The sequence below is a fragment of the Clupea harengus genome, chromosome 14 (genome assembly GCF_900700415.2).
Source record: "Clupea harengus chromosome 14, Ch_v2.0.2, whole genome shotgun sequence".
In the NCBI taxonomy this organism is placed as follows: Eukaryota; Metazoa; Chordata; class Actinopteri; order Clupeiformes; family Clupeidae; genus Clupea; species Clupea harengus.
Window position 1 is genome coordinate 15,343,762 of NC_045165.1, and position 18,159 is coordinate 15,361,920.

Here is an 18,159-nt window from a genome sequence, read left to right on the forward strand (position 1 = left end):
CTCACACACACCATTACTGCCGTTTACCCTCTTTAAACATGTACGTGGCCTAATTGTGCATACAATATTTAAAATAGATGGAGATGTATGTTATGTTTGACCGGCCCAGCATATGATTTATTTAAAAACAAAGTGGAAGCAACACAGAAATAATTTAGCGCATGTTATCATAGGATTTATAAATACATTTGTATGTCTTCTTGAGACCCTGTATGTGTTCCTAAGCATAGTGCCACAGGTACAACAAGAGGCAGATGAGTAGGATCTACCCTAAAGGCACCAGGATGGACTCCTCCAACTACAGCCCCCAGCCCTTCTGGAACGCAGGCTGCCAGATGGTGGCGCTAAACTACCAGACCATGGGTAACGTGCTGCTGACTCTGCTCTCTATTTGTTTTCTCAAACAACAACAAAAAAACAACATCAACAGCAGCAACAGGAGCAGCAGCAGCAGCAGCATTTATCATTCATTATTCATTCTGCAGCTGCTTTTATTTACTCTGCCCTTTGGGCGTTGTTTACTTTGGCTCTTGGATTGTGTTTGCTGTTGATAATCAGAAGGCCTTCTAAGGCTTTTTGTTATTTATAGGGGTTTACAGCACAGTGAGCGTAGTGTTCAGATTTTGACCACTAGGTGTCACTCTAGCATAGGTAAAGCTACCTCCTCACTGGATGGTTGGAGTGGATCTGCCCATTTAAAAGTAACAAGATAGAGGATATGATTACACTCAATGCTTTTCCCATGGGGAGTGAAGTTGGCTTTGTCCTGTTTTCAATCGAATTCTATCGAATTTCAATCGAATTCAATCGAATTAATCAAAGATGGTATGCTTGTATTTTTTGTTTCATACATTAGTTTATTTTTTTCCTTCATCTAGTTTAATGGTCCAGGAACCGTTATTCAAAGAAATAGTTCTATTTAAAGGGCTTTGATCACAGGCCTAATTTCTCATACTCCTCCCTCTTCAGATTTTCCTATGCAGCTCAACATGAGTCTGTTTGAGTACAACGGAAGAACAGGGTATCTCCTGAAGCATGACTTGCTGCGGAGGAACGACAAGAAGTTTGACCCATACAGTGATAGGCTTGACACCATTGTGGCCAACACACTGAGCATCAAAGTATGTGGGCCAGTTCACTTCTTTACATACCAACACACTCACGTACACAGACACACACAGACACTCACATACACACACACATGTACACAACCACATATATACTCACACACACACACACACACACAACTACATATACACTCACACTCATACACACGCACACTCACATACACGCACACAACCACATATATACTCACTCACACACACACACACACACACACACACACACACATACACACAACTACATATACACTCACACTCACACACACACCCACACACACACACATACACACAACTACATATACACTCACACTCACACACACACACACACACACACACACACACACACACACACACACACACACACACACACACACACACATACACACACAATCACATATACACTCACACACACACACTCGATTTGAATAATCAATGCAAAACTTTGAGCAAAGAAGTGGAACATGAATAAAATCAGCTTGCTGCAGGCAGGATAAATGTGGTAAAATAAGGTAGGCCACTTTTTGAGCCCAAAGGCTGTACTCTACAGTTCTCTACATGTCTTTCATCTGAACTTGCACATCTTTGTGTTATAGGAAGTCATAGATGTAAAGATTAGTTTCCCCTTCACACAGAAATGTATCTCGCAAGGATGTTCTAAAATGGATACCTTGTCTCTTCTGACCACGCAGATCTACTCTGGGCAGTTCTTGTCTGATAAGAGCGTGAAGACTGGGGTTGAAGTCGAGATTATTGGATTGCCAGGAGACCAAAAACGCAAGTTCCGCACCAAGTGGTGTATGAATCCCAACTCAATCAACCCCGTATGGACTGACGAGCCTTTTGTCTTTGAAAAGGTCCGTGACGTACAGAATTTTGCACTGATAAGACAGTGATTGGCCATTGGTGGTCAAAATATGAAATATTAAGTCAGTATATTAATAGGATATGAACGTATTTTAAGGGCCATTATCATCTAATCAATGGATCTTATAGCCCTTATGTCCTGCTGATATAATTATAATTAATACAATTATAATAACATTGTATAATGAATATAATTAGAATATATTTGTAATTAATCAAGATACATGTAATTGCAATATAATTATAATGACTCATTATAATATAATTGTAATTACATGTACACTTAAGTGAGAAGTGGGTAGTTATTCACTTTCATATAGTACCATAATCTATATGTAAAATCTGTGTAAGTAATCAGTATAGGAGAGGGCTAAAAGGCTGTCTGAATAATATGTTCTGTTCACACTGACATGCTTGCATAATCACCTTTGTGGGACGTGCATGCCAGTAACATGAGTGGAACTTTTCAATCTGCTGAAACTTGCTTGTTGGCCGTGTGGTAGATCCTGTTTCCTGAGATGGCTTCACTAAGGATCGTGGCCTACGAGGAGGGAGGGAAGTTTCTGGGCCACAGGATCATCCCCGTCGATGCCATCCAGTCAGGTGAGACTGTCAGTGGTAAACAAAGTTCTCCACACGTGTCAGAATAACAAAACACTCAGATTTAAAAATACTTCACATCACATTCTGATTTATAATCAGACCCTGTACATAAACCGAGCAGCCTGTAAAGTGAAGTGCAGAAATTAAACATTAACACAGTTTTGTCTTAATAGGCTTTCATCACATTTGTTTACGGAGTGAGAGCAACCTCCCCCTCACCCTTCCCGCCCTTTTCGTGCACATCGAAGTGAAGGACTACATCCCTGCAGGTTTCGCCGGTAACGTCCAGCTAATGTCCTAATGTTCACCTCAGTTTCCCTCTACTGACTACAATGACCACAGCATTATCCAGACTTTAAGGGCTACAGTCACAGGGACGAGACCCCCCCCACCCCCACCCGCATGTTTGGTAATCAGTGTTTGAGGCTGATTGCTTGATTGTTCAAGCGTCTGAGTAATGTTGACTAATGGTGTTAAATATGTGACAGTAACATGATTACAGCCATTCTAAGTTACCCTGGAAATCTTCTAAAGCACTCTGTCCGTCTGCTTTAAGATTTCACGGATGCTTTGTTCAACCCAGTGAAGCATTCAGACAAGCCAGCGAAGACACAGGAGGTAAATGGAAATCAGACGAAGAAAAATACATTTTTTGGATGAGATGGCAAGAAAATCTTGCTTCTGCAACATGTCTGCAGGAAATGTGAATGGTCAGTTTGTCATGGGTTGCTATGTGAGTCTCCTCTTTGTTTTCTGTCCAGTCGTCGGCATATGTCAGCCCCTATGAGCTTCCCATTTCTAACACGACACCGCCTGCAGTAGACAAAGCTACGCCACCGTCTTCTCCACCTGTGGCAGGTAAGAGGAGCACATGTCATCATGGTCAGTCACATTGTCACTCTGACTTATAGAGGTGGGGCTGGAAAAAGGGGGAGACATCCTCTCTATTACTGCAATAGAGATGAATCCTGGTCCCATTTCCTGTATTGTATTTTCGTAGCAGACACTAACTTTTTGGGTACAGTTTAGGCTTTAGGGTCAATCATTTTCTAAATGATCTGCATCTATGTTAATGTCAGTTTTGAACGCTAAGGGAAATGATTGTTGAGGTAGAGCATTAAAGATTTCAAGAGCTTTGTCTGCAGAGGGGATCATGGGGTTTAGGATGACTAGTGTAACTAGTGTCTGTATGTTGTGTTTCTTGACTCAGATGTTAAGGTCAGTGAGGATCCAGAAGAGGGCGCTATCCTACCTCCACCACCAGGAGAGGAATGTCCTGTATCTGCTGCTGCTGCTGCTTCTGCCGCTGCCACCTCTGGCTCCCCCTCAGCTACAGAGGAGAGCAACCCCAATGCCACCTCTGGCTCCCCCTCAGCCACAGTCATAGAGGAGAGTAACCCCACTCCACCTCCTGAGCCCCCGACACAGCCAGAGACATCTCCCGTCTCTCCTCCAGACCCTCCCACTCTCTTCGGCCCAGCCTCAGACTCCACAGATGCTGCCAGCACCCTGACACCCCCTGAAGCAGAGGCCCCAGACACAGAGCCACCCTCTGTCCCAGAGACGGATGCCTCAGATGAGCCTCTTACGACTGGGAGTGCGGAGGAGACGGAGGCCGATCCCCCCTCTGAGCCCCCCACTGGGGTTGAAGTGGCCCCTGGAGAAGTGGCCTTAAACCCGCTGGTTTCCAACGCATCTGCTGACCCAACAGGTAGAGTTGGTTACTCAAAACATTTTCACACTCGTTTGTTTTAATTCTGAATAGATGTAAGAATATTGTTTGAAGTTGTTTGAAGTTATTTGAAGTTAAATGAAGAATGAAGACATTTTTATAACCTTCACGTTTCCCCCATGCCTGGATTGGACAGTTTACTGACTTGATATTGGCAAGAAATCACATTGTGAAATGCATTTTGAGTTTTTACACTCGAGAAAAATCGAGAACCTCTCCAGTGTTTGTGTGTCACATCTTATTCATCTGGTCTCCAAGTTGAAATGACACTATGAGGAACTTTTTCCATCCACTGTATTTCCCTACACAGAGCCCTCCACTGTGTCCTCAGAGGAACTGCTCCAGCACAAGAGCTTCCTGAAGGTCACCAAGAGGCAGGAGAAGGAGCTGAAGGAGCTGGAGAGAAAGTTCCAGAAGAAAGAGGAGGAACTGACTCAGAAATACAGCGACCAGTTCAAGTCCCTCAAGAAGAAGACCTCCCTGAAGAAGAAAGAGTAAAAGTTCAAAAGTTATTTTTTTTCTCCCCAACCCTCTCCATGTTTCTCTACGAGGTCCCATCTCATGCATGTTGTATTGGTCACAGCATGGGGGCAGCACTTTCAGTGCTCACAATGTGCTGCTGTGCTATTATTATCACCAACAGGAGAGATGATGACGACGGCGCTGTTGTTGTTGTTGTTCAGAGCAGGTTGCTTAATTGGAGTATATTTAGACTCAGTTCTGAGCCAGCTGCAGACATGATAAAAATATTCCAGGCCTAATAGATAATCCCCCTTTCAGAGCATGCAAATTCCTAATGGACATTTCTTTTTAACCTGCCCTCTCGTACCTGCTCTAGTTTCAAGAAATGTTGTTGTTGTTTTGATGCTGAAGGTTCGTCCTGTGTTAAGAGGAATTTCAGATAGGGGGTGAGGTATACCAGAGCCTCACTTCTCTGTGTTATTAAGCCTTCAGCTGGGTTCTCTCTGAGAGGAATCTATAGAGGCTGCACTCAAGGTGTCTGCATGCAGAGATGGAAAGTGGTCAGATTCATCCGTGCTAGACTGATGTGTGGGTGGTGCTGTAGCCTAAGTATGAGTCACTCACCAGTTTGTGCATTTAAGCCTGGACAAAAGGGGAAATCAATGAATTGATCAACCAAAATGATTAGAGCTCAGCTGTAAAGAGTCTATGCTTAACACAAGCTCTGCTAATTGAAGGGTGATTCTTTTTTTTCTTTTTTTTTAATCTATAGAAGTTTAAACAGCATCTGCAACTGTTTTGTGAATATGGACCAACAAATGCTCTTTTATACTCCCAGGTGCCTTTTATGAGAACAACTCATTGTGCCTTTTATAAGAATAACCCACTGCCTGGTCTGATAAAACACTCTTTCTTCATTTCAGTAATACCTAGCTGCAGTCTCTCTAAGTAAGCCCCAGTTTAGACAGTAGAAAATATTAAAGTTAACAGAAGGTTATAAAGACTGATATACAAGACCACACTGTACCTGGAAACAAAAGCATTATGCATCACCCCACTTTCGTGAATTTACCTTGTTTAACCAAGTTAACCCTTATGTTGTGGTGCACCCTGCAGGGCTGGAGGTGAGCAGGTGTTTAAAGGTCATAAAGCCTGATAATAGCATGAATCATGTATAAGACCACACTGTATTCATGATCTCACGTTCCTGTCTTTGCTTTAACCTGTTAGCTTGTTTGCTTGAACCTGTTTGCTTTGACCTGTTAACCCTTGACTGGTTCTCTGTCGTGGCGCCCCCTGCAGAGCCGGAGGTGAACAGGTGGGTAGAGAGCCCCAGATGGAGCGCGTGCTGGAGCTGAAGGAAAAGATGCAGCTGGAGCTAAGGCCTCTGTGGGTGGAGCAGCATCACCTCCTGAGGAAGAGGAAGGAGCAGCATGCCACCGAGGTACAGCATAGGCTGAAGAGAATTAGTCATTGCACATCAGTGCTCTTCAGTACAGCGTGACTATGAATGCAGTGAAGGAATGCATTTGTAACCAGCAGCCAACAGGTTACACATTACAGGGCTGTGACTAGCGTTGTAGCAAGGGTGCTAGGGAACCCTGAAAGTCTCAGGTGGTCCAGCACTGGTCAAAGGGCACTGGAACATGCAAAGCAGTATGTATTTGTGATATCTTGACTGTAGGGGTTGAGATATTTTAGGGAACCCACTATTTCCTTTTACCCCCCTGGAATTGAGCGATAAAACTTCAGTTCTCGATACCCGAACATACGTGTTAGTGAGAAAGCTGTTGATCATGGCCGAGGTGGTTGGATTAAACCTAGCAATTTACTATCCACATCAAACAGGGTACATCCCAAGAATAAGTGCTTCCAAGAAACCGGTTCCATATCCTAGACTATGGAAAGACTATGTGCGGGATAATGAATAGTCCGCCGGTCATTATCGAAAAATAAATCCAGACAAGACGAACAGGACCCGGATGCGCAGCGTCCATGCTTATTATACGTGTACTTGCCAAAACGATAGAAGACATTCCTCTAAAATATCTCTTTGACAGTGATTGAGAGTGATTTTGTTGCTATTTCATGGCTTCTGCTGAGAAAAAATAGTTACAACATGTAGGGTTACATGTTGTGGAAATGGTAGGTACACCCTCAGTACAGCTCTTAGGCTTGGTTAACCTCAGGATTCAAGGCACAGGTTGGGCTTCTGGGCATTTGGGTTTAAAAGAGAGAGATGGCCTGAACACACCTGACAAACGTGATTGTTGCATATGCATAACTGGTATCGTAACCACTGCTTTTGCTTTGTTTGAGAAAGGTTTTATTTGTCGCATAAGAGAAATTACTCGTTGCGTGGTTACCATGTAATTTAAAATGATTTCCTCCACTGCCCCCTCGCTGTGTATTATATATTGCTGCATTTGTCAGTTTATGGGGATACTGTCCCAAAAGTGCCATGTGAATGGCATTGTTATTGTTAAGCAGTATTGTACAATCAGGCCATGGTTTGGGGCAATTGCGGTTAGCAAGCGGTGCATTCAATCACAACTTTCCTATTCAGCCGTCAGACAGTAAGCCCCCTCTGTCCCATAAACCTGTATTTACAATCAGGCATGGCAGCGCACCAGAGGGAGCGCTCCTGCTGAAGTAGTCATAAAAGTGAAGTAGGCCAGGGTGCTGGCAGGGAGAGCGTGGAGGGAGAGACGGGCCCTGCTGCGAACTTATCGCACAGCTCATGGAGGAGCAGAGATTTCGAATTGTCCTTTTTATAATCATATTTTACTGTCTATTTAAAATGTGGCCTAAAGTCTGTTTTGAAACATCAGTGCTTTTTTGTTTCATGACGTCTTGGCATCTTGCCCATGCGGTTTACCTAGACATAGGTGTGCCCGTGCTATGCTGTCGTGTCATGGCTGCACACACACCCAGCAAACTGATTCATTCAAAGCCACTCACAGGTCAGGTATGCACATCATCAGTGTTTCATGCTCTGGGAATCAAACACAAACCACTTGGCATTGCTAGCTTCTTCCTCTACCACTTGACCTGAAGGGGCACATTCTAATTCACCAGTCCAGGTGGTTGACCTTAAACACTGGGATAGATTTTCCAATATCTGAATGTGGCATTCACCACTCCCCTGACAGAGTGCTGGGTGTTCTTTTCCTGGCCACTGGCAGAGTGGCTATTTGGGACATCGATTCCTCATCAGTGCTGAGGTGGACCCCTGAGCCGCCCAGCTTTAATCAGGAGGATCAGGAGAGGGATCATAGGGGTGAATCATGTCACTCTTTCCCCCCTGCCAGTGGCAGAGCAGGGCCCCGGCTCAGCCGAAACTCCTGCGGAGTCAACGGCTCTAAGCAACTTACACACTCTCTCACACACACACACACACACACACACACACACACACACACACACACACACACACACACACACACACACACACACACACACACACACACTCACACTTCATGCACACACACCTGCCCATCCTGAGGGCTGGGAGTGAGTCAGAGGACAGAGCAGAGGAGATAAAGTGGTTAGAAATCTAAAGCCCAGATCTTTACTGAGCTGGAATATTTACCAGAATAGAAAAGACTTATAGAAGAAGTATAGAAATAGAATAGAATAGAAAATAATGGACTAGAGCAAAACACAGCAGAGGAAAATAAAACAGAATGGAATAGAGTAACATTCTATCATGACAGACGCCTAGTAAAACCAATGCCTTCTTAATTTCCCATCCCATGCGAGTGTCTTGATTTCTAATCACTTGAAGTGACCACTCAGACCACTTGAGTGAAGAGCATCAGTGCGTCCAGGCACTTGCTATTTGAGCCAGGAAACAGGAACCATCTGAAGTGAACATAGCACGTGAGGTGTCATTGGCTTGTCCATGGCTTTAATATTTATGTTGGCGGGGAATAAAACACACAAAGTCCAACAAAATTAAGAGTAAGGGTTCTTTATCTGATAGATATATAAAACAAAACATTTGTATAGAAAAGTACAAAAATAAAATGACATCAAATAGAAATCTTATATGATAAACTAACCTGTACACAAGCTAAGCCTATCCCAACTCTGTAGCTCAACTAGCCGTATAAGAAAATAAATGAAAGTAAGGTTCAGCAATACAAAACGGTAGTGGTGATACTGAGAGTAGACAAATACAAAAACATCATTAGTATACCACTAACATCAAATACATAAAGGTAAAATATACATAAAACCAAAATATACACCAGTATGTCCGAATGAAATGATACCAACACTTACATGTTCCTAACACGCACACATCTCTATCCTCCACACACGTGTGCTCCCAGGATACCAGTATGGCTATATGTCTGCAGCAATATTAACCAAGTATCATCAAATATCCCTCACGCCAGCCACCTTCTCTGATGCACTGCGTTCTCGCTCCAGTCTTAATACCCAGAATTCACCACATACCAACCCAGGAACTACAACCTGATGCAATGTAGTTTTCTGGCATTTAAAGGAGACATGTCCCATTACCACTTAGAAAACATACAACAACCTCAAAATATGACCCGGTTACATTTAAGTGCTAGTCATAAGAGCATATAAATGGATGAACATGCTGTCCATAGAGATAGTGTTAAAGCTAGGGTGACCAGACGTCCCCGTTTTTCGTTTACAAAGATAAAAACACTACACTGTTTTGGAGGTGTTTACGTGTCTGAACGTGTTTACGTGTTTAAATGTCCCCGGATTTTGTCTCAGAAATCTGGTCACCTTAGTTAAAGCGCTAGTCATCAAAGCAGAGAACTGAATGAACATGCTGTCCATAGCATTAGTGTTAAAGCGCTAGTCATCAAAGCAGAGAACTGAATGAACATGCTGTCCATAGCGTTAGCATTAAACGCTAGCCATCAAAGCAGGTTGTGTATTTTCACCACACATGGGACGGGATGGCTGTCTCTGCACAGACGGCCACCTGTTGTGGTGTTGGGCTGTGAAATGAGATACTCTGACTTGGTGACTGTGTCCTGCTTGCCATTTCCGGTGTGACAGTGCCTGACCAAGCTGCTGGAGATGGCCACGGAGAGACACACCGGCGAACTCAAAGCCCTGCACAGGTGGAGCATACTAATGCACGCACACACACACACACACACACACACACACACACACACACACACACACACACATACACACATACACACATGAGCATGAGAAAACAGATGTGTGAGCATTAGCACATGCATACAGTACATACATATACATACATACATACATACATACATACATACATAGACACACACACATGTACACACACACACACACACACATGAGCACACACTCAGACAGTCATTCATAGCACATCATGCATGAAGGTCCATCGTGATTGTTTGTCTCAAACTAATTCCATGTTTCCTAGTCTCTGAAATGTATTTAAAAAACTTCTGCCGCCATAGTTGCTATGCCCATTCAACAAACTGAACATATAGCTCCAGTCTTTCAGGTTATGCAATCACTGGAGATTGGTTTATTATGAGAGCATGTGGGCGACACGCCGCTTTTCTAAACGTGTGTACATGTGTCTGAAGTTTGCTTTAATTCTGTGTGCGTGCTGTCATTTTGACTCCTCTATGAAGACTTTTTTTCCAATGTCTTGATCAAACTCTTTATGCTATTTCTACTAACTGTGGCAGAATGTGTGTGTGTGTGTGTGTGTGTGTTTGTGTGTGTGTGTGTGTGTGTGTGTGTGTGTGTGTGTGTGTGTGTGTGTATGTGTGTCCGTGTGTGTGTATGTCTATTCATGTTCTTTGCTTTAAGCACCGCTCTCCATTGGCTCCCCATACCTTTTCTCTGTCTAAGCTGGCCAATGGTCATCAGTGTGCTCTGAGGTCGCAAATGGACCTGCTGGTGTTGTGCAGCAGTGCTGTGAATAACAGACCTGGCCAGAACACAACATTTACCGACTATATTTAACCCCAGTCATTTGGTCCAAATGTGGCCTCATAGAGATGTCAACTCTGGGCGGCGGAAGCACCCCGCACATTAATTCAGATGCGGAAAGAAGGTACAGGTGCAGGGAGGAAGATTAGGTAATATAGATAGAGTCCTGCTCTATTGGTGACATTATGGTGAAATTGACTTTTTTTTCTTTTTTTCCATATCTTTCTATCTCTCGCTCTCTCTGTCTCTCACTCTCGCTCTCTCTGTTTTCTCAGTGAGGACAAAGAGACTAGGAAGAAATCAGGATCAGCGAAGGGCAGGTGAGGTGACGAAGCTGTCTGTGTCAGCCGGCTTCTCTGTATTCAAAATCTCTACCAGTCAACAACCTTTTCTTAAATGACTTGAATAAGAAATTTTACTTTATTTTTTTAATTAAAAATTTCAAAATCATTCCAATTAGCAATGTTTCTTGAACTATTTAATCAATGAAGCACCATTTGCTCACCCAGTCTATCCTGAGAACGGCTGGGTCTCTCCTTTGTGACTTTGGTATATAACACATATGGTTGCATATCTACTGAGTGTCCTCACCAGCGAAGGCAAACATTGACATTTCACACAAAACCACTCAGTTGCTAGAGCTGAGGATATCTAAGGACATCATGGGTCCTCAAAGGTAAACATAAATTAGGTATTTGCAGTCGCAGGAACTGCGAAACAGGAACATCGGTAACTGTCAGTGGAAGATAGTGGAACCTAAAACCTTATTATGGGTTCTTTTTTCACAGAAAGAGCTTTATGTTGCCTGTTTTGTTTTTTCTTCACTTCTTCATAATCTAGAATTGTTGTCAGTTCTTTTTCACAGAAAGAGGTATTTGTGGACAGTTTTAAAACCTCCTCACAGTTCTCCATAACATGAAATTGATATGAAGCAAAAATAAAAAATCATTAAAAAGATTCTTGAAGGAACCAAAACCTTTCCGTGGAGCCAAGCCCCAAAACTTTCGGGGGTTCTTGAACACACCCGTCTGTGTCCTAGACTTTCAATAGCAGAGACAGCGACATCATAACACCTGGCCTGTCCCCCGGGCCCCTGTGGTTCTTGACAGCCTCCTCCATCATGTCATATTGATGCGGTGGGTGGCCAGCTCTCTTTCTCTCTCTTTCTGCGCGGCGAGGGCCGCAGGGCTGGGCCTGCACCTCACAGCCCCCACCTGGTTCCAGTTATTCAATTGAGACGTGTCACATTGGAGAACGCGCAGTTTCCACGAAGAGGTCTGGCCGACCAGCTGGTGATTCAGCTGTCAGATTACAGCGGAAATGTATTTTGTATACATTTAATGTCAGCTGTTGCATAATCATCAGAATTAGCATAGCCCAAAAAAAAAACAACAAGAAAAACAAGGCACTCATTCCAAAATAAGTGAAAAATATAAAATGCCCATATCGACTCAGGCATGTCAACTGAACCTTTAAGATGGTATAAAGGCGTTTTAACTTTTCTTTTTCTACTCCAACAAAGACAACCCCCAATTTGAACTCTACATAGGGTTTTCAGGCAGCATTTTCTCACTTTTTACAGAACTAGCATACTTTGTGCTGAGACACGGGGATGTGTATTGTCAAATATTTAGTGTGTCAGTGTCAAATGTTTCTCCCTGTGGTGATGCTGTGTTTCTCCTCTGCTCCCACAAAAGGCTGAAGAAGAGCAAGAGTTGCGAGCTGCTTGATGAAGACGTCCCTGAAATTAAAGTGGTATGTTATTGTTATTTTGTCTTCACAATCGGTAAACCATACCACCTCTCTGTACATTTCTTAACCTTTTCTCGTCTTTCTGTCACTGTGGTTCCTAGTAGCAGTGGAAGAGGGTACTGATTGCAAAGAGGGAGTACCGCTCTTGAATAAGCATGTGTCATGGTCTAATTGAACTGTTAGTCACAGCGTGGTGGGAGAACCTGGTGGTCCGAGCGGAGGAGGAGGGGGCATCGTGCCAGTCCCTTGCCCAAAATTATGGGGCTTCGTGTCATCAAGAAGCCCAGCAATTTAAACCTCCACTGGCATCTCAGAACTAAGGGACAAATAGTTCGCAAGCTGTTGGTCCATCATACTTGCACTTGTATACAAACACAAACTGAAGACAGCATCAACTAATTGAATATATACACACACACACGCGCGCACACACGTGTAGACACACATATACACACACTTCCACTCCAACCCACACACTGTGATGATTAGAACATTCTGACCAGGAGAATGGACCCCTCTTACTCATCGTCTTTCTAAGGTTCAATGTGTGTGAGCGTGAGAGTGTGTGTGTGTGTGTATGGAGGGGAGGTGTGAGGTGTGAGGTGTGAGGTGTGTGTGTGTGTATGAGTGTGAGTGTGGGTGTGTGTCCTTGTGTGGCGGGGAGGGGTGTATGTGCATGTGTGTGTGTGGGTGTATGTGGAGGGGAGTGATGTGTGTGTGTGTGTGTGTGACTGAGAGCATGTGTGCGATGACTCACCCTCTGTTGTTGTTCTGCCTCACTCACATGCCTCCTCACATGTCTGCCCCTCTGTGTGCCAGCCTGCCCGCTTAGATATACCACAGCTCAAATGGCCGCTTCTTTCACCATGTGAAAAGGGTCCCTGAGCAGGGCACATACCCCAGTATGCTCTGCTGGGCTTTTGGAGATCTCCTCAGACTGAGTCTCTGTGATTTCTGACAGGCTGAAGACAGCATGAGCACACAGGAAGATGCCCTGAGGAAGAAACAGGCTGCCACTCTGGAGAAATTCAGATGCTTTGTTAACAAGGTGACTTGCACACAACATCACAGAAAATATCAATACTTCCACTGAATGTTCGTGAATATGCCATCTCTAAAACTAATAGTACAGCAAATCAATTGCCACTAAACAATCGATTAATATGCTAATCATTACTGTGAAAACGCAGGCAGTATTATTCTAGAAGGCAGGCAGTATGGCTACTCAAAAGGAAAGTACACATCTAACCACTCACAGTCACCACTCAAACCAGTGCTAACATTGTTAGCATAGTGTGCATCATTTAAGCAATAAATTCATGGGAGACAGTTGTATACATCATGGCAACAGGTGTTTGGGACAGTTATTTGATAGTTACATTGGAGTTGTACCTGATTTTTGGTAGGTGGTCTAGAATGTTTTGATTGGGTTAACAGTGTGTTATGGCCAGTATACCATGGCAGTTCCACATTGACTGTGTCAGATATTCATATAACCACTGCTATCTTGGACCTATTGAACACGTGTTAAGATAAGAGGCAGCTTGATGTACTATTTGTCGGTCTCCTGATTCAACATGAAATCTTCAGGATGCAAAGCTCATTGGCTTGTCATTAAATCAAATCCTCTTAACAACTTGTAGTTTACCTTCTGATTAGTAATCAACCCTCCTCTTATGACATGTCTCTGGGATGTTGCTTCATGCAGACCTTTCAGACGTGAAAACTGAGTTAATGACATGAGTGCAAGACTCAGTTTTGCAAGTGGAAGCATGATGACATCTGATTAAAGCTGCACTTGACTTCGGAGCTGTCCAATCGTCTTAAAGTGCAACAGCACTCACTTTCCCAGCAGGTGGCTCAAGCAAACATAGACTTCGGACTCAGAAAGTTCTGTTAACTTTGCTTTTTCCGTGTCACACCAGATTTCACTATTTGTTGACTTGGATGCACTCAGATGGAGAAATGTCATTGAATGGACAGGCACTACATCCACTGTATTTATAGCCTATCTTCCCAAATCCAGACAGGATTGAATGCGCAAAGTATCAATCATTACTGCATCTCTAAAGTACCATGGCTCAAATAGGCTGCACTTTTAGAGCTCAGCATCCTGGAGGAAGTGACAAAACAACGTTAAAAAAAAGTGTCTTTTTCTGTAGATAGTCGTGCAATGTTTTGAAGCCTGTTTTTTTCCAGGTTGATAATGTCAGCTTGCATGTGTTTGCACCATGCTGAGAATGTATAATACTCAGCTTGTGTGTGCCTTTCAGAACTATTCAGGGAACTTTGTTTGCCCCTATAGTTTTGGATACTATAGCCATGGGCTGGACTAGGTTGACAACAAATCCTTCTGTTTTGGGTATCGAGCCATGGGTGCGACTGTCTCTGCAGCTTATTGGTAGGGTCCACAATCGAATCATGCTGTTTACAGAATCTACTCTCTTTTTTGTCTAGCTGAGTGGTGAAGCCCTGGAGGAGCACGGGGAGAAAATGAGGTCGCTGCCGCGTGACGTGACAGTGGCGGTGAACGCCTGCATGGGGACCCACTTCCCCGACCAGGTGGAGCAGATCGCAGATTGTAAGCAGGGGAAGGTCGGCCAGTATGGAAACGTTTTCCTGGGTTGAACGCACCCCGCTGGCCTTCGTCCCACTGTGACACACATCAGGGAATTATACACTGAATCTTCTCTTTCATAATACAAAACTTGTTTGTGATGTTTATTTTATATGTGATTGGTTCAAAGGTGATGTATTTTTAGTTCGTTTGAGTTGATATGTGGTATTTATGAAATCCCTCTGAAACATCATATTTCTAGTTTTTAGAGTACATGCTATATTTTATTTCCCCTATCAGAAGATGTGAGATTCAATAAGTGTGAGCGTATATTGTCTCTTACAGTACAGTACATTTTACATCTTAATAGTGAAAGGATCCCTTTTATGACTCAGAGGGTGGGGTGAGGTGTGGGCGACTAATGGAGCTGTTATGTTTTTTTTTAAAGCACAGGCAGTTAGCATCTCAATACAATTTGCACATCAGTTGAGGGTGTCTGGTGGCGGTGGTGGCGGTGGTGGCGGTGGCGGTGTGTGGGAGGTCAAGGTAAGAGCTCAGTCTTCGCTGATTCATCCTGGGGGGGGGGGCTAAAGCGAGTTACAAGATGTCAAAGAGGAAGCATATCCAGGTAAAAAGAAAAGAAAAGAGTTTAAAAGAACCCTGTGGCTGTCTTACCCATCTAGCTTTCATTCTTCTCTCTCTTCCAAAGGGCAAGGGAATTATGGGTAATAAACAGAGGGAGGAGAACACTGTGAATCAGAGTCTTTATCAGTCTCCGGGTGCTCCGGCGAGTCAACGACTCAAGCTGTCACATCTCAGATGGACTAGAGCCTGTTCTCCCAACACCATCCTCCCACTCTCCCGCTCACAAATGGCTTCCCTTCAGAAGGATCATAGGAGAAGTCCATTTTCAGATACACAGCAGAACAAGTTGTAATTACGCTCCCAGCAGTTTTCTTTTTTGTTTTCCATTTATTTATTTTTTGCAGTTTCCTCATGTTTGAGAATAATTCTGTGACCAGGGGTTGTCATTGATATCTTTTTGCGGGGAGTTGTGGTCTAATTGTGTTCTATATAGTGCCTTTTACAGTCTCTTTTTTTTGTTTTAGGATTGTAGCATTTCAATCATTTCATATCTAACTTATGGAAAATATAGTCTGGGTATAATAGAGTGTGGGTGTATTGTTAGTGCCTTTGACTTCTTAAACCCAATGCAAAACTTTCTAACCAATTTTTGAAAGAGATGATGCCTGATACAGGTACATTGTAATTGGATACATTATAAACCGTAGCTCACAACAAATTCAAAATAAGAATGTTTTAATAGAAACAAACAGCCTTTTTGCTGAAATATTGTGTATTGAGTGAACATCAGATGAATAACAACTTCCATAAAAACAGATTTAATTAAATATGTTGGTAATTTAATTTGTCTTGGCCGTGTGTGGATGTGTGAGTTCAAGATGTTTCTTAATGCATCGCGCACACACATACATCTGTTTACAGATAACAACTTGAAAGCTGAACTCCACCTGAGTGTGGTTCAATGCACAGCTAATGTCTTTTTGAATGACATTTTTACAGGAGGCGCAAAAAGCATGTTTTAGTCAGAGAGGCTAGTTTGCTATTTATGGCACAGCGATAGGTAGTTTTGTTTTCGAAGGAGCGAGGGAGCACGGCACGTGGAAACAGGCCCTCGTGTTGAACAACCAGATCCGTCACGTCAGTGTGTGTGTGTCCTTAAGAGATACTCACGTGCGCGCACACACACACACACGCACACACACACAGACATACACGCACACACACACACAGACAGACATACACACAGACATACATACATACACATACACACGCAGCCGCATACACACACACACTCACATATCGCATGTTACACACCAGGGGCTCTACACTTAAAAAAAGATTGTCTGCTGTCTTGTGCCTTCTAAGTGGAGCAATCCCTGGCACAATGGGCCCACCCACATTTTCATGATGTCAGATAATTACAAAGCTCTTTAGCGCGGCTAAATTATCTTGAAAGGCTTCATTCCAAATGACTGAAGGTGATGTGCAGCGCACGTGTTTCTGTGCCAAGTATGCGCCTGCTGTTGAAAGACACACAGAGAGAGAGAGAAACAGAGAAAGACTCAGACAGAGAGAGAGAGCGAGAAACAGAGAAAGACAGACAGAGAGAGAGAGAGATAAACAGAGAAAGACTCAGACAGAGAGAGAGTGTGTGTGTTTCTGTTCTATTTTCTTTTTGCAGCAAAAAGAAATGTCGCTTAAAAGTTTTTAACCAAGGCACGCTGATTTCTTCCATTCAGCCAGGTAATGGGCTACGTAGACTGGAATGCCACCTTCCATCCTTTGGTCCTGTTAGAACGCCAAAGAAAACAGCCGGCAGCGTTCCATACTTCAGTGTAATCCCAGCTTGAAACAGATACACAGATGTACAGGAAGGAACCAGTGATACTGGAAGAGCAAACACAGTTTGTTTGGCAAAAAGGAATGACTGGTTGCGCATTATATGTGGGATAATGACTGCTATGGTGTCCATATATATAAAATGAATGAATGAGGCAGAGACTTACTAACAGTTACTGTTATGAGTTACTGTTGCCACTGATTACTTCAATTTAGCTTCTTGCCTAGACCATGCCTTTTCTGGACCATAGTCTAGACTGTGCCATTTCGAAATTGACACATTCAGTGGTGTAAAGCTGAGATTGGTTTTCACCTCGGGCAGGGAGAGAAGGTGATTCAAGTGGTGTTTGTCACATTGGTCCGGCATCAATCCAATGCAGGAAGAATGATGCCCCATGGTCTGTCCCTGTTTGTCACTTGTCAGGTTGTCATTCAGCGTGTGTGTGTGTGTGTGTCTGTGTGTGTGTGTGAGAGAGAGGGACCATATCAAGAGTGACAGAGAGACAGCATGATGGAGAGACAAGAGAGAGCAAGTATCAGACACACACACACACCCACACACACACACACAGGTACACACTAACAGACACTCACACTCACACACACACACATAGGCGTAGGTATGCATCCACACATGAATGTACGCACCCACACACACAGACACACAGGCACTGAGTGGGCACTGAGGGAGGAGGAATAGGGCAGAA

General features: G+C 43.5%; 1 protein-coding gene across 1 annotated transcript in view; it reads left to right on the top strand.

Moving 5' to 3' along the window:
* The window catches only part of plcb2 (phospholipase C, beta 2), a 29,680-nt gene extending 14,122 nt beyond the window's left edge, over positions 1–15,558 (top strand). The window contains exons 18-33 of the mRNA XM_031580557.2: positions 239–363; positions 970–1,121; positions 1,811–1,975; positions 2,489–2,588; positions 2,762–2,866; positions 3,145–3,206; positions 3,350–3,446; positions 3,799–4,299; positions 4,631–4,814; positions 4,964–4,991; positions 6,119–6,226; positions 9,832–9,896; positions 10,995–11,039; positions 12,417–12,474; positions 13,433–13,519; positions 14,929–15,558. Of these exons, the coding sequence (XP_031436417.1) occupies positions 239–363; positions 970–1,121; positions 1,811–1,975; positions 2,489–2,588; positions 2,762–2,866; positions 3,145–3,206; positions 3,350–3,446; positions 3,799–4,299; positions 4,631–4,814; positions 4,964–4,991; positions 6,119–6,226; positions 9,832–9,896; positions 10,995–11,039; positions 12,417–12,474; positions 13,433–13,519; positions 14,929–15,099 (2,053 nt within the window). The 3' untranslated portion in view covers positions 15,100–15,558. The remainder of the gene's footprint in view (positions 1–238; positions 364–969; positions 1,122–1,810; positions 1,976–2,488; positions 2,589–2,761; positions 2,867–3,144; positions 3,207–3,349; positions 3,447–3,798; positions 4,300–4,630; positions 4,815–4,963; positions 4,992–6,118; positions 6,227–9,831; positions 9,897–10,994; positions 11,040–12,416; positions 12,475–13,432; positions 13,520–14,928) is intronic.
* The last annotated feature ends 2,601 nt before the right edge of the window (positions 15,559–18,159 follow it).